Here is a 15,767-nt window from a genome sequence, read left to right as displayed (position 1 = left end):
TAGATAATATTTGATTGATGTCACTGCTGCCATATTGTTGACATGCCACCGGTTAACATGACAGTGATGAGAGGGACAGCATCACTTATGGAGCCACCATTTGTACGCAGGTGGTTAATAAAGCATTGTGACAGATAACATATTGCCGTGGTGCACTGCGAAGTTCATGCAACAAAACAGAACAAGAAACAATAAGGTTTAAGCTTTTATAGTGTCCTAATGTCCAGCATTGTGAGGGCAAAGAGGCTGAGGAGCTGAGATAGTTGAACTTTCAATCACCTCCCAACGAAATTTGCAGGGAGAATTGTTGACATGGACTAAGGATTGAATTGTGCAGTCTAACTATGTGTATTGAAATCTCTTGATTTTTAACAGTTAATGCAGTTAATGGCAGAATATTAGCAGGCCTTATGTAACTTAAGATAACGTCAAGCCTACACTGATTAATCCCAATGAAATATAGATACGTAGCGTTTATTGATTTTGTCCTCATCGTCTAGTTGATGGTACGACTGATGTGCAATTCCAGGGAATTTGTATTTGTCTTTTAGCCCCTGTGATATGAGGACTGCTGCAGTATTTCTAAGGTAATTATAGACGTATGAATATGTGATCCCAGACAATAAACCATAATCGGGACTCAAAGATAGCTTCTTGATTTAGTGTGAATCAGCACCATTGATTAAACTGATTTTTTTTCATATCTTAATTCGGAAGCCATAGCCGGCATCGACTGCTCATACACGTTGTTACATTGATGGAATGTCAATAACAGGGGTGCGGGAGGCTTATTCCAGGTTTTGCTAATACTAATTAGCAAGCAAAGTAGCTAATTAGGCAGATTAGATGCTTTAGAGTGGCATAAAATGACCAAAAAAGTCATTAAAACCATTGATCAGGGTTATTACGACGGTTTCTCAACAGCATGTCAGAGGGCGGCATGGTGTCGTGGTGGGTAGCGCTGTCGCCTCACAGCGAGGAGGGCCTGGGTTCAATTCCCCAGCTGGGTGACCGGGGTCCTTTCTGTGTAGAGTTTGCAGGTTCCAGGTTCTCTGGTTTCCTCCCACAGTCCAAAGACATGCAGTCAGGCCAAATGGACATGCTAAATTGCCCCTGGGTGTGAGTGACTCTGTCTGTCTGTCTGCCCTGCGATGGACTGTCAACCGGTCCAGGGTGTATCCTGCCTTCCACCCGATGACCGCTGGGATAGGCTCCAGCGACACTGAGGGAGAAGTGGCTTAGAAAATGGATGGATGTTGGGGTCAGTTCCTGCTTTGGAATGTGCAGTGGACAAATGCTAATACAGCTGAAAGGGTTAAACTAGGTGTTAACATCATTATTATTATTATATTACTTTTTATACACAAATGTCACGATGAATTCTTGCTAACTGATGCTATGGCTGATATTCTTCTTTTGCATTTGAAGTTTTCCAAGACATCACATTTGCATATGCAAATGAGACAGCATCTAATTAACCCCTCGAACCCTAGGCTTATTATTCAGCAACTATCATGCATTTTTCAATGACCACTTTGAATGTAGTTAATGAGAGTAAGGATTTAAAGTGCGTCAGCATGAGGGTCCTTACGGTTTAAGGGGTTAAATATGCGTGCTTTTGCATGCTCATTACCCGCCCCCCCCCCCCAAAAAAAGAGCCTTTGCACGCTCCAGAGAAAGGCTTTTACAGAACAGTTTGTCGAAATCTCATTCATTTTACTGTTTACTCAAGAGTTAATCAACACTTGTTATTAAACATATTTGTTGTATAATAATTCCAGCACTCGGTGAGATATTGAGAAATCCTTCAGTAATAATATCCTTCAGAGCAGAGTTAGAAATGAGCACGTAAAATGAAAGGAACGCAGTTCATCTAGAAACTAAGATTTTTGTTGTGAGAGAAGATGTTATGGAGTCAATTTCACCAAAAATGAGAAAAACGTTGGATAGGAACCAAAATGTCATTTCTGCTCGTCTCGCCTTAAAGGGTTAAACGGACTCTCTGCTTACGTGTCTGGAATGGTCATGTGTTTTGCGCGGCCGACACCCACCCTGATGCTGGAGAGTTACAGTGTAGGGAGCTTCGTTTATCTGTGCCACATCTCTCACACACAGTCATTCCTCTTCTGTAGAGCTTGTCAAACAAATTGTCCGCCATGATCAGTCTTTCAGTGAGTGATGTTAGGAATGGACCATATCACAGAATTTACTTTTGATCCAGAATATACATAGAGATGTATACATACATATATAAATACACACATTTTCTAAGCCGCTTCTCCCTCAGGGTGCCTATCCCAGCTGTCATCAGGCAGAATAGATAGATAGATAGATAGATAGATAGATAGATAGATAGATAGATAGATAGATAGATAGATAGATAGATATAGTATATTGTCTCCAAGTGTCAGTACTGATTATTTCATTTCTTGCAAATATAAATGGAAAATATTAAGTATAAAAGAAATTAAGTGTATATTTAAAAGTTTTTGCATTATTCCTAATGACACTGTCTAGCCCAAGCCTGTATGACCTCCTGTAAAAGGTCATTCCAGATATTAAATCATTTAAATAACAACATTATAACATAAAATTATATATATATATGTTTTGTGTGTGTGTGTATATATATATATATATATATATATATATATACACACACACAAAACATCAGGATTGAAAGACCAGTGTGTTTTGCATTGTGTATACGTAAAGATCTGTATTTTTATGGGTATCATGTCAGCCCTTTTTCCAAAAAATATTGGAATACGAATAACGATTCTCAACGCAAAATAACAAAGAACGTTTCCTTTTCATCATAATAACAGTAAACGATTAGGAGAATCTAGAGAAATTTCTGTGTGCAAGGGAGAAGACCAAAAACCTGCATTAGATCACCAGGCTGTGATCTTCGGGCCCTCAGGAGGCACTGCATTAAAATCAGACATGATTCTGTGGTGGAAATCACTGCATGGGCTCAATAACACGTCTGAAAACCACTGCCTGTGAACACAGATCGTTGCTGCATCTGCAAATGCAAGTTAAAACTCTATAATCCAAAGAAGAAACCAGATATAAACCGAATCCAGAAACACCGCCAACTTCTTTGGGCCCAGGCACATTTAAGATGGACTAAGGTTCCTAAAAGTTTCCTGTGGTCTGAAAAGTCAAAATGAGAAATTCTGGCTTTCAATTCTGTCTGTCTGTCTGTCTGTCTGTCTGTCTGTCTATCTATCTATCTATACTCCTTTGTAAAATTTAACATATTGGAAAAAATAACAAAATTAAATTCATAAGTTTTGCACAGGCCTCATTTGATGTTTTTATGTATTCCCCCAATATGTTAAATTATGCAAATAAACAAATTACAACTTGTGTTCAAACTTCCATCTATCTATCTATCTGTCTCTCTCTCTCTATCTGGCTATCTCTCTCATTTGCCCAGCTGCATGTAAAAGTCCACCTCAAGCATCTTTTACTAATATGAGAGCTGTCTGATCACGAAAAAGTGTAAACACAGGAGACAGATTGGGTTCTGTTCCTCAGACCCTTCAGGAGGTGGTTGTAGATGCACTGGGGATGCAGCTGAGCCACGAGTAAATGGATCTGTTCCTACAAACCACATGTGTAATCTTTATTCCTCCCGAATGGAGCCGTGCCATTAGTGAAATTAATCATGAATGGAAAAAACCTCCTTGTTTGCCTTTTACGCTGTAAGCATTATGATCCTGGAGCCAGTTTCTCCCTTTTGTTCTTATAAAATACCCAGTGGGAAACCCGCAGGGCCTTCTAGTCCTTTAGAGGCTTAATGATTTTTGGGAGCTAAAAATGTCTGTAATGTTTAGTTAATAGAACCTTGCTTGCTGTGTTTAAGCTCTGCAAGTAATGTGCAAGTAATGTAGGGTTCAAATCTTGAAACAGAAACTTGTCCGATCAGGATTAACTTCTAACTTGATTGGACAGTGACTGGAATCAGAGCTAAATATGTCCTGATTTATGATGGGTGGAACCACTTCTGTGAGAAAAACATCACTTTAGTCCATCGGCAAGATCTAGGTATGTCAGTAAGTGTGTTTACATGCACTTAATAATCCGATAACTGCAGAAAACTGGATTTTGGCAGTAATCCGATCAACGTGTTTACATACACTTGAGTAATGGGAAACTCCAGGTCTACATGACTCGGGTAGTTATCAGATTTCTGCTTTACAACCAGCCAATTAACTCACAGAAGATGTGATGTAAACATAATGTAAAACTCAAACTTCAGGCTTTTTTTTACAACATCGCACCATTTTACCTGAAAATATGAACATGCATCATCTAGAAGATGAATATTTGAAATCCTTCATTTTGTCAAGCATGTATTTGGTTTCTGCATCACTCCAAAAGTGTTTTGCTGCCTCTCCCGGCGACGCTGCTTGTTTTTTCCAGTACCGGAGTCTGTTTCCGCACATGTGCAGACTGGGAAGCCGAAAGAAATCAGAGTAAGAGTCCGCATACACTGAGAAATCTGATTTCTGAGCTAAAATCCAGCCTCTTTATCAGATTTCCTAATCGGATTTCTAGACCTTATTTCAATCTACGAAATGGGTCTGCTGTTTACACGACCGTTTCAATAATCAGATAACTGCAGAAATCTGATTATGATCGGATCATTGAGTGCATGTGGACACACTCAGAGACAATGAATGAAAGCCGTGGTCTAACCAGTTTTCAGTTCGTTGTTGGGAATGAGAACAACAGTGGCCACAAGGTCAAATATGTGTTATTGTCTTTTATAAGCTTCCAGAAAATGTAATGTACTGAATTTGATTCATATATGTAGGTCATTTCCAAACAATCAAAACATATGATCATGATTATTCCCAAATATATACAATCAAAAAAAAATAAATAAAATATGAGGAAATTAAATACGGTCATGTGCAAAAGTCTGAACACCCCAAATCAAATGACATACTTTGTTGTTTTTTAAAGTGAAAATAATTTCCTCTACAGGGAACATAAATGTGGCACGTTCTGCTAATTTTAGGCCACAGCATCTATTTTTCTGTTAAATTTGACCCAAAAAAATAGTACAGGCCTCATTTTATGTTCAATATTTTTCCCCCAATATATGAAATCCAGCAAATGCACAGTAACTCTGTGTTAAAAGGTGCAGAAGTGAGGAGGACGGGTTCACTTATTTTCAGCATGTCATAGGACCGGGGGTGCCTAAACTTTTGCACACGCATGTACATATTTAAATTGATTAAACCCAAAGCAATTTTCAATGCAGCACAGTTGCATATCGAGTTTCAATCATTCTTGCAGACCCACATTGGAAGGACCGGGTGTGCGTAGAATGGTGATAAATCATATTTGGACACTATCTGGATAAGACGTGCCTGTAATGACGCAGTGGAAATAGGCTCTCTGACTCCAACCCGGTGCAAAGGCCATGGGATTTTCCAGCTGTTCTTTCATTTATTTGGCGATTCAGAAGCCTGTTGGGGACACATTGTCCTCATACACTGCTTTCTGCGTGCCTCCAATGCAAGGTGGGTTTGAGCCAGAGCTTTAGGTTCACTGCGGTTAGCCGGACCCCCCGTTCTGTGATTGCCTTCTGATTGTCCTTTCAGAACGCATCAAGGGAAAACACAAAGCTACCCCTGCACCACCGGGGGGGCTGTGCGCTCCGGCCCAGAGAGGGGTCACCCCCTCCGATCTTTTATCCTCATGAATCCTACCAGGAAAAAGCAGGCCACAAAACCGGTCAACAGTTCCATTAAGGGCAGCAAAATACAAAGATAAAAGGCATTTTAACTTTAGCCGCTGAGTGTGGGAGGGTGGGGGGAGGAGTGGAGAAGGTTGAGGATTTATCGGAGGCGAATCCTCAGGAATCTCTCGGCGTTGCTCTGTGGGAGGGTTATTAATTGAGCCGTTTGATGAATGAACACTTAGGGGAGAGTTGTAGCTCCCCCTCGTCGGCGGGACGGAGAGGAGCTGCAGATTTACAGCAGCCCCGCTGCAGCTGCGCCACGCGCTCCACATCTTTCATTTAACACACAGCACGCTGTAAACAAGGGTGCAGGGCATGAGTGGGTGGGTGGAGGTCTGTGTGGGTGTGTCTGCATGTTTATGTGTGGGTTACACACTTTGTTATAGATTTCTTTTGGAAAATCAACCTATATGAGCAAGAAAATGCTCCTGACTGTATAAAGTGCTTTTAATAAAAACTATTATTTCTTTCTGGTAGATTAAGATTAGGCTAACAAAAGTTACTGACATGGTACGTCACACATAAGGACCTATTATTGCATATAGAAACTTGTTGAAGGTGGAATGATTAAAAATTCAGTATTTAATTGGATACCATATGGTGGTGATACTTTTTTTTAATACAGCAAAAATAAGCAGTGGCTGAAAATATATTATGTCAATGTTTCCATTTTCAGATTATTGGAGCATTCCACCTCATAAAAGCACAACATTGGAAACAGAATCTGTGTTTTATATTGTCCTGATTGAATGCTTTAGCTAGCACAAGCTAATATGCCAGTATATATAATATATACTATATATATATAATACATTGTTATATCCATAATATTTAACTGTTAAAGCTGTTTCAAGCCATAGGTCAACACAATCTAGAAACGCTGCCCTCTTCTCTGGGCCAAAGCTCGTTTGAAATGGACTGAGGCAAAGTGGAAAGCTGTTCTGTGGTCAGATTAATAAAAATGTGAAATTCTTTTTGGGAACCATGTACACTGTGTCCTTCAGACTCAAGAGGAGACAGACCATCCAGCTAGTTATCAACACATAGTTCAAAAGCCTGCATCTCTGATGGTCTGGGTTGGCATTAGTGCCTATGGCGTGGGCAGCTAACACATCTGGAAAGACACTGTGAAGTAATAAGTATATAAAGGTTATAGAACAACGTATGCTCCCATCCAGACAACGTCTCTTTCAGGTAAGGCCTTGAATATTTCAGCAAGACAATGCTAAAGCACGTCCTGCATTCATCACAACAGCATGGCTTTGCAGAAGAAGAGTCCAGGTGCTGATCTGGCCTGCCTGCAGTCCAGACCTTTCACCAATAGAAAACATTTGGCGCATTGTGAAATGAAAAGTCCGGCAAAGAAGACCCAGGACTGTTGAGCAGCTAGAATGATACATCAAACAAGAATGGGAAACATTCCTCTCCCAAAACTCCAGCAATTGGTCTCTTCACTTCCCAGATGTTTTCAGACTGTTGTTAAAAGAAGATGGGATGCTACACAATGGTGGAGATCAAGTTCTAAATGAAATGGCAAAATGTCCCACTTTCAACATCTGATATGTGTTCTATGTTCTATTGTGACTAAAATATGGGTTTATGAGATTTACAAATCAGTGCATTCTGTTTTTATTTACACTTATTTGCATAGGGGGTTGTATATCCATTATATATGTATACTGACCAACATTCCTTTGAGATTGTGGTCCATGTTGACATGATTGCATCGTGCAATTCCTGATGATTTTTCAGGTGCACAGATGCTACGAATCTCCTGATCTACCACGTCCAAAAAGTGTTCTATTGGGTTTCGATCTGGTGACTGGGAAGGCACAAAGAACACTAAATTCATTGCCATGTTCATGATAACAGCTGTAGATGACCGGAGATGATGGTCAGCAGCAATACTCAAATAGCCCATGGCATTTAAGCAATGATTGACTGGTATTAATGGGCCCAAAGTGTGCCAAGAAAACACTCCCCACACCATTACACCACCTCCACCAGCCTGGACTATTGACACAAGGCAGACTGGGTCCCAGAATTCATGCTGTTGGTGCCAAATTCTCACCCTACCATCTGTGTCTTAGCAGAAACCAAAATTCATCAGCCCTGGTGATGCTTTTCTGGTCTTCAGCTGTCCAGTTTTGGTGAGCCTGTGCCCACTACAGCCTCAGCTGTCTGTTATTGGCTGACAAAAATGGAAACTGATGTGGTCTTCTGCTGTTGTAGCCCATCCACCTCAAGGCTTGATGCGTTGAGATGCTTTGCTGCTCACCAGAACTGAACAGTGTGGTCATCTGAGGTACTAAAGCCTTTCTGTCAGCTTGAAACAGTCTGGTCATTCTCTGTGGACCTTTCATCAACAAGGCATTTTCACTGCTGGATGTTTTTTCTTTATTGCACTAGTAAACTCTGGAGTGTCAGCAGTTAAAGAAACACTCAAACACATTTTTTCCCCATTATGATGTGAACATCATCTGAACACATAGCCTGATGTATTTTCTTTATGTGCATATAAAATTGCCACAAATAGATGCACACATATGTGTGTAATACCTATGAGACACAGTATTATTACATATACGTGCTTGTGCATTATTGGCTATGTAATATTGTAAATACTTTTATTTACATATAGATGTAAACATTAGCACAATGTGAGTGGTGGAGCACAGCAAAATGTACACACAGGGTGAGATGTGTCTAATTGTGGATGAAATGGGATTGTGGTCTAAACTCCCCCCCCACCACCACACTCCCACAGTGTCACCAGCAGTGCTCTTACCATCAGGCTTAAAAATCAATTTGACACAAAAGCCTCTATTTATGTTCAAATCTGCAGCATGACTGCACTATTAATATATATATATATATATTGAAATCCACTTGACAGATGGAATTGCTTTGGAAGTTTTAAAGAGCCTGGCTAATAAGATGCTGATATAATATCAATAGGCCCTAAAAGATCTCTATTAAAACGACAGCTTTTATGTGCTCCAGAGAGTTATGCAGATGTTTTGTTTTCACGAGCACACCGCTCCATGTCTGACCCAAATCAGGTTGCTAAGCTAACCTAGCCCACACTGAATTAAACATGGCAGGGAGAACTTTGTCCTGCCCGGAATAGTCGGCTAATTTGACTGCGAGGGAAGGAAATTGTACCTGATGTATTTCCTTGAATGCATAAAAAAGAGCTTACGAGCTGAGGCACAAAGCACAAAGCAGATCTCCTCCCCAGCGTCAGCGCAGCAGAATAGACAATGCACACTGAAGTGAACCCAGCCGCCCCCTTTAAAAGCCACAAGGAAACCTGGCCTAGATGTTTTCCTACACTATAATGATGTGTTCCTCCAGGCGGTGATGTCTGACATTGATTGAATTTCTGCTAGTTGTCATATCTGCCTCATTCGAACCAGATCATAATAATATGTTCCATCCTGCCACAGCGCTTTTCTTCTCAAGACCTTCATGAATAATTGGAGGGAAAAACAGGCCACTGTAAGCTTTTGATGTTTCTTGTATTATGACTAAAAATAATCACAGGGGGCAAAAGAATGAATGACTGTGTACCGATACTATCAGAGGAGTTTTGTTTAGTAAACCTTTATATAAATGAATGAATGTTCATATGCATATTATTATTGTTGTTGTTTTGGTGGTGTTGGTGTTGTTGACGTTAGTGATATTAATGTTAATATTGTTGGTTATGTTTTTAAAGTCGACATCATTGCTGTTGTTGGTGCTGACAGTGTTATTTTTAGTGGTGGTGGAGGCATCATTGGCATCAGAATTCTCATTCTGTTATTAGTGTTTTGGTGGTGGTGGTTGTGTTTTTGACATTGGTGGTGGTGCTGTTGACTTACTGTTGTCAGTATTGTTGGTGTTGTTAGTGTTGTTGATGTTGGTGTTGTCAATGTTGTTGGTAGTGGTGGCTGTATTGTTGGTATTCATGTTGGTGTTGTTGATGTTGACGTTGTTGTTGTTGGCATTGTTGGTGTTATTATTATTGCTGGTGGGGACAGTTTTATTATTGATGATGTTATTGTTGTTTGTGGTGTTGTTGGTGTTTCTATTGTTGTTGTCAATGTTATTGTTGTTAGTGCTGGTGGTAGTGTTATTGGCGGTGGTGGGGGTGGTGTTTATGTTGTTGTTGGTGGTGTTGTTGTTGGTGGTGCTGTTGTTGGTAGTGGTGGTTGTATTGTTGTTGTTGTTGGTGTTGATGTTGGTGTTGTTGTTGTTGTTGTTGGGGGTAGTTTTATTGTTATTGATGTTATTGTTGTTCATTGTGGTGTTGTTGGTGTTTCTATTGTTGTTGTCATTGTTATTGTTGTTAATGCTGGTGGTAGTGTTATTGGCGGTGGTGATGGTATTGTTGGTGATGATGTTATTGTTGGTGGTGTTGATGTTGGTGGTGCTGTTGTTGGGGTAGTTTTATTGTTATTGATGTTATTGTTGTTCATTGTGGTGTTGTTGGTGTTTCTATTGTTGTTGTCATTGTTTTTGTTGTTGATGCTGGTGGTAGTGTTATTGGCGGTGGTGATGGTATTGTTGGTGATGATGTTGTTGTTGGTGGTGTTGATGTTGGTGGTGCTGTTGTTGGGGTAGTTTTATTGTTATTGATGTTATTGTTGTTCATTGTGGTGTTGTTGGTGTTTCTATTGTTGTTGTCATTGTTTTTGTTGTTGATGCTGGTGGTAGTGTTATTGGCGGTGGTGATGGTGTTGTTGGTGATGATGTTGTTGTTGGTGGTGTTGATGTTGATGTTGGTGCTGTTGTTGACTCTATTGTTGCTGTTGTTGGTAGTCTGGTTGTATTGTTGGTGGTGTTGATGTTATTGTTGTTTGTGGTGGTATTGTTATTGTTGATGTTGTTTGTGATGATATTGGTGTTTCTATTGTCATTGTTGTCAATGTTATTGTTGTTGCTGGTGGTAGTGGTGGTTGTATTGTTGGTGGTGTTGATGTTGATGTTGTTATTGCTGCTGGTGGCATTGTTATTGTTGATGTTATTGTTGTTTGTGGTGTTCTTGGTGGTTGTGTTGATGTTGTCAATGTTATTGTTGTTGGTGCTGTTGATAGTTATGTTGTGGTAGTGGTGGTGTTATTGGTGCTGGTGGTGGTGTTGCTATTGTCATTTTATCATTACATCATCAATGTTATTTTTAAAATGAATAATAATAATAATTATTATTATTATTATGCTATTTTTAATACTACTACTACTACTATGATAATGATTAGTAGGAGTAGTAGTGTTGATGGTGTTGCTCTCTTTGCCATCATCATCATCGTGGTCATCATCATCATTAGTCATATTTGTATTATTGTTTGTTTTTCTGGTACAGTTAGGGAATGTGTTTAAATGATTGGACAGTAGTAGGTTTGTTACCTGTCATCTAAAACTGTTACTTCTTCTAATTTAAAAGCAAAGGAATCCAAACACCATCAGTTAAACGGCTTTGTGTGTCCATCCCCCCGGAGGAGTTCTTACATGAATCATTTCCATTTGTTCTGTTATGAAGATTTCACTCTCATCTCCTCAGCGTCCCCTCGTGATTTTGTCAGTGTCATTAAAAATAGCCACATGTTCTTTACATCGCTACCTGCCTTTCTCCTGAGAGCATTTGTGCTTTGGACTTCTGCCCTGTGTACGTTGAAGGATACGGACCGTTATCTGTAATCGTGTTTTTTCCATATGAAGCGAAATCTTGATAAAGTGCTGAACTTTTCTATGGTGTGAATTTCATGCTGTTCATGCCGTCTTTATAATCTAAATCTTCCTAAAATGCCCATCGTCTGACGCCCTTTCTCAGATACCCGCCACGTCCTCTGGCTCTTCAGCTCCTGAGATCGAGTCTTTAGCCCGTGTGCTGTTAGTGTAGTTCTTTCCTTCCTTCCTTCCTTCCTTCCTTCCTTCCTCCTTCCTGCTTTCTTTCCTTCCTTCCTTCCTTTCTTTTTTCTTTCTTTCTTTCCATCTTTCTTTTATTCTTTCCTTCCTCCTTCTTTCTTTCTTTCTTTCTTTCTTTCTTTCCATCTTTCTTTCCTTCCTTCCTTCCTTCCTTCCTGCCTCCTTCCTGCTTTCTTTCCTTCCTTCCTTCCTTCCTGCTTTCTTTCCTTCTTTCCATCTTTCTTTCTTTCCTTTCTTCTTTCTTTCTTTCTTTCTTTCTTTCTTTCTTTCTTTCTTTCTGTCTTTCCTTCCTTCTTTTTTCCATTTTTCTTTCTTTTTTCCATCTTTCTTTCCTTCTTTCCTTCCTTCCTTCTTTTTTCCATTTTTCTTTCTTTCTTTTCTTCCTTCCTTCCTCCTTCTTTCTTTCTTTCTTTCTTTCTTTCTTTCTTTCTTTCTTTCTTTCTTTCCTTCGTCCTGCTTTCTTTCTTTCCATCTTTCTTTCCTTCCTTCCTTCTTTCTTTCTTTCCATCTTTCTTTATTTCCTTCTTTCCTTCCTTCCTCCTTCCTTCTTTCTTTCTTTGTTTGTTTCTTTCTTTCATTCTTCACAAGCTGAACAATGGATTGACCAACGCAGAGTCCAGACCTCAGCACCACTGAATGTGTTTGGAGTGTTTCAGTAAATGATAAACCAGCTTCTAAGACTGGACTTTGGAGGAGTGGCTGCAGGTTCGCACTAAGTCGTGAAGCTGTGATATGTTCTCCTGTATGTGTGTGTATGTTTCACAGCCTGACTGGGGGAAGGTGTCCTGACCATCACTGTAAGTCTACTGGTTGAACTCACCCATTAGCCTTTAGCACAAGCTGCTCATGCTAATTGGAAGCCAAACGAACATTCGAGCAGTTCGAATAAAACGATTCATTTTTCCCACCCGTTTTCAGCCAAAGTCCGCCTGGTTCCCTGGGACGGGTTAATTGCACGTTGGGCGGACTGAGTAGTAACTATTGGCCAATCCGAGCTCAGGCTGACGCGGACGCTACCAGCACAAGCCCAGCGCGGGAGGCGGGGTTTGTCGTAAAAGATGTGGGAAAAAAATCCAAAGCCCACCCGTTTTTGGTTTAGGCTGACCAATCAGGTCCTACGCTGAGTGAAGAAAGTGTGCGCCTGCAAAACTGCAGAGGTCCCCACTCCTCTACACACACCTCCAGCACGCCGGCTGTGTGCGCGCGCGCGTGTGTGTGTGTGAGTGTGTTCGTTAGCGGGTAGATCAGGCTGGAGGCTGGATCCCGCATCCCTGGCGAAGTGGAGGGGAAGTTTAACGCGGTGTTCTGGACGGGTCAGTGAATGATGGAGCCGTGCTGGACGCACGCCGCGCTCCGCGCTCCGACTCTGCGGGACTGAGACTCAGTTTTCAATGAGTGGAGCTGCTGCCGAGGCGCCGCCAGTCGAGTTCGATGGGATCGCCGCTCCACGCAGCGCGCGCGATGTCTGCCACCTTCGCCCCTCTGCTGCTAGGTGAGTTTCTGTCCACAGCGCGAGGGGAGGTGAGGGGGGGGGGTCTCGCGGTGGTCTCAGGGTCCAGTTAGCGGCGGCAGCTGAGTTTACAGTGGAGACAAGCTGGTGTGAGACAGCGCGAGCTGGAGATGGCAGAGTGTGATTGATCTAATGCACGGAATTCCGGGCACGAGCGTGTCGTTCAGGAATTCTGATGAGCTGGAATAATCTGGGAAAAGCTGCGCTCACTTTATTACAGTATCACTTTATTGGGTTTGAATGTTATTCCAAAAAGAGAGCATGCCTTCCTCCTTTCTTTCTTTCTTTACATCTTTCTTTCTTTCTTTCTTTCTTTCTTTCTTTCTTTCTTTCTTTCTTTCTTTCTTTCTTTCTATACATCCTTCATTCCTTTCTTTCTTTCTTTCTTTCTTTCTTTCTTTCTTTCTATACATCCTTCATTCCTTCTTTCTTTCTTTCTTTCTTTCTTTCTTTCTTTCTTTCTTTCTTTCTTTCTTTCTTTCTTTCCATCCTTCATTCCTTCCTCCTTTCTTTATTTCTTTCTTTCTATCTATCTATCTATCTATCTATCTATCTATCTATCTATCTATCTATCTATCTATCTATCTATCTATCTATCCACTCCTCTGGCCGGAGTTGAGTAGTGTTGGTCAGCGGTTGTCCAGCTGAGTGATTTATCACTGTGTCACTCGTCTCAGGTCGTGTGTGCTGCTGTTTCTACATCCCGTTGGTGTTAATCTCTCTGTAATGTCTGATGTCAGTGTAAGAGCTTCGTTTGTGAGTTAGCTGAGCTCGTTTTTATCACTGAGGTGCTGCAGATGCACACGGCTCCTCGTCCACCAGCTCAGATGCACTTTTGATGTGCCTGGAGTTTCTGTTTTTAATTGTATCTAATATAGTGTTAAAAATGCCCTCCATTGTGTGCTTCAGTGATTTAGTGGTTCAGACCCCGTCTTACAGTAAAGTATTGAGTCTTAGCGACCAATAAGAGCCTTCAGCGCTGAAACATGATCTGCCGGAGTTGCCCAGAGTCAGCAGCCTGGGGAATTTCAACAGGGACCAGGATCCATTAGGACTAAACCAATAACTGCATCTGATTGGAGTAAAGGCTGGAAAACATTCAGTCGTCCACAGCTCACACCCTGGAGCACTCGGAATTGTTCTGCCTATGTGAAAGTCCACCACCTGGACATTTGGCTGACCTGCTCAGCTCTTTACCGACCCCTGCGTGTTCTGGACGTGTGTTTCGCAGTATAAGAGATTCATAAATTTGTAGTATTATTCATTTGAATGATATGAGATCAGAATCGGAGCTGATCCAGGCTTATTTTGATGGATCAGGTATCGGCTGTTTTAAACCGGTTCCAAACTTTTGTTTCATTTTTTTGCTACTGTCATAAAAAAAAATAACGGAAATGGTTATTTTTCGTAATTTTACACAAATTTCAGTGGTGAACATTCATTTCAATGATGCCGTTTTCAGATGATTAAAGCCTTAAAAATGACAAAAAACACATTTTAAACAGAAGTCTTGCTTTTACAGTGTCCTGGTCTTACGCTCTCCCCACAAGCTCATGTCAGCCCAGGGCTAACACGCTAGCCACAAGCTGACATGCTAGTTTCAAAACAACAATACGACACAACACAAGCAAGTTTTCAGAAGATGAGCTGGAGACGAAGCTTTTTTTCCTGCCGCATTTGTCACTCGCGAGTGGGCGAAAAACGAAACTATTGCAGAGACGTCGGCTGCATGGCGGCATTCTCTATATCAACACAGATATTCGCATCGGCCGATACTCAGTATAAAGTACTTGGATCGAATTAACAGGCAAGCGAATACGTAAATAAATCGAGATTTCCATTGTAGGAGCGCTAAACAAACACTAGTTTCTTATTAGTTGAAAGGCTCAGTTAAGCTTGTCCTACCTAGCAACAGTTGCTACCAAAACATATTCCCGCCTGGACAGGTCAACTTGCCTATCCCATGCTGGGGAGAGCATTTTCATTAGTTGCATTAAAGCTGTTTGCTAGACAGGCCGTGCAGGCTGGACAGCACACGCTCCTCGTGGCAATCATCCACCCCCACGGCCGTATAAACAAAGCAAAACAAGTGGGCGGAAAACTAGGGGGGCTTCGCTTGAGTAGCCCGGACTGCCTTTTTTAGCTCTAATTACAGGACGGCTTGTTTGACTGAGTTTATCTTCAGTGTATATTTAATGAAATAATTAGCCTGTTTTCTATTTTTTCATTACGGCAAACCTTAGAAGTCTCGGCCCACTAGACGCACGCTCCGAGATGCTCATCGGAGCAGATGTCTTGGATGAATGGTGCGTGGTGTGAGCTTTCACTGCCAGTCTTTGAAGCTGAGGTTCTTAAAATTCTGCACCAGATTGCCACAGTGCTAGAGAATGTCACTGAGTGTCTGATCCAGACATGTGTCTGCTCTTTTCTGATGATTCGAGCTGTCAGAGACGTTGGATAGCACTGTAAACCAGTTCGAAACTGTGAGCCACCCAGAAGCTGAAAGGCAAATAGTGTATATATTATACACTCACCGGCCACTTTATTAGGTACACCATGCTAGTAAAAGGTTGGACCCCCTTT

General features: G+C 41.2%; 1 protein-coding gene across 2 annotated transcripts in view; it reads left to right on the top strand.

Annotated features, from left to right (window-relative positions):
* The first annotated feature begins 12,814 nt into the window (after positions 1-12,814).
* The window catches only part of LOC108433260 (CXADR-like membrane protein), a 100,581-nt gene continuing 97,628 nt past the window's right edge, over positions 12,815-15,767 (top strand). For both annotated transcript variants that reach the window (XM_017707706.2, XM_037547525.1), the window contains exon 1: positions 12,815-13,166. In XM_017707706.2, coding sequence (XP_017563195.1) covers positions 13,106-13,166 — 61 coding nt within the window. In that variant the 5' untranslated portion in view covers positions 12,815-13,105. The remainder of the gene's footprint in view (positions 13,167-15,767) is intronic.

This window comes from Pygocentrus nattereri, chromosome 18, assembly GCF_015220715.1.
Source record: "Pygocentrus nattereri isolate fPygNat1 chromosome 18, fPygNat1.pri, whole genome shotgun sequence".
NCBI classification, from domain to species: Eukaryota; Metazoa; Chordata; class Actinopteri; order Characiformes; family Serrasalmidae; genus Pygocentrus; species Pygocentrus nattereri.
The sequence above is the reverse complement of the archived record's forward strand: the minus strand, read 5'-3'. Positions and strand labels throughout refer to the sequence as shown.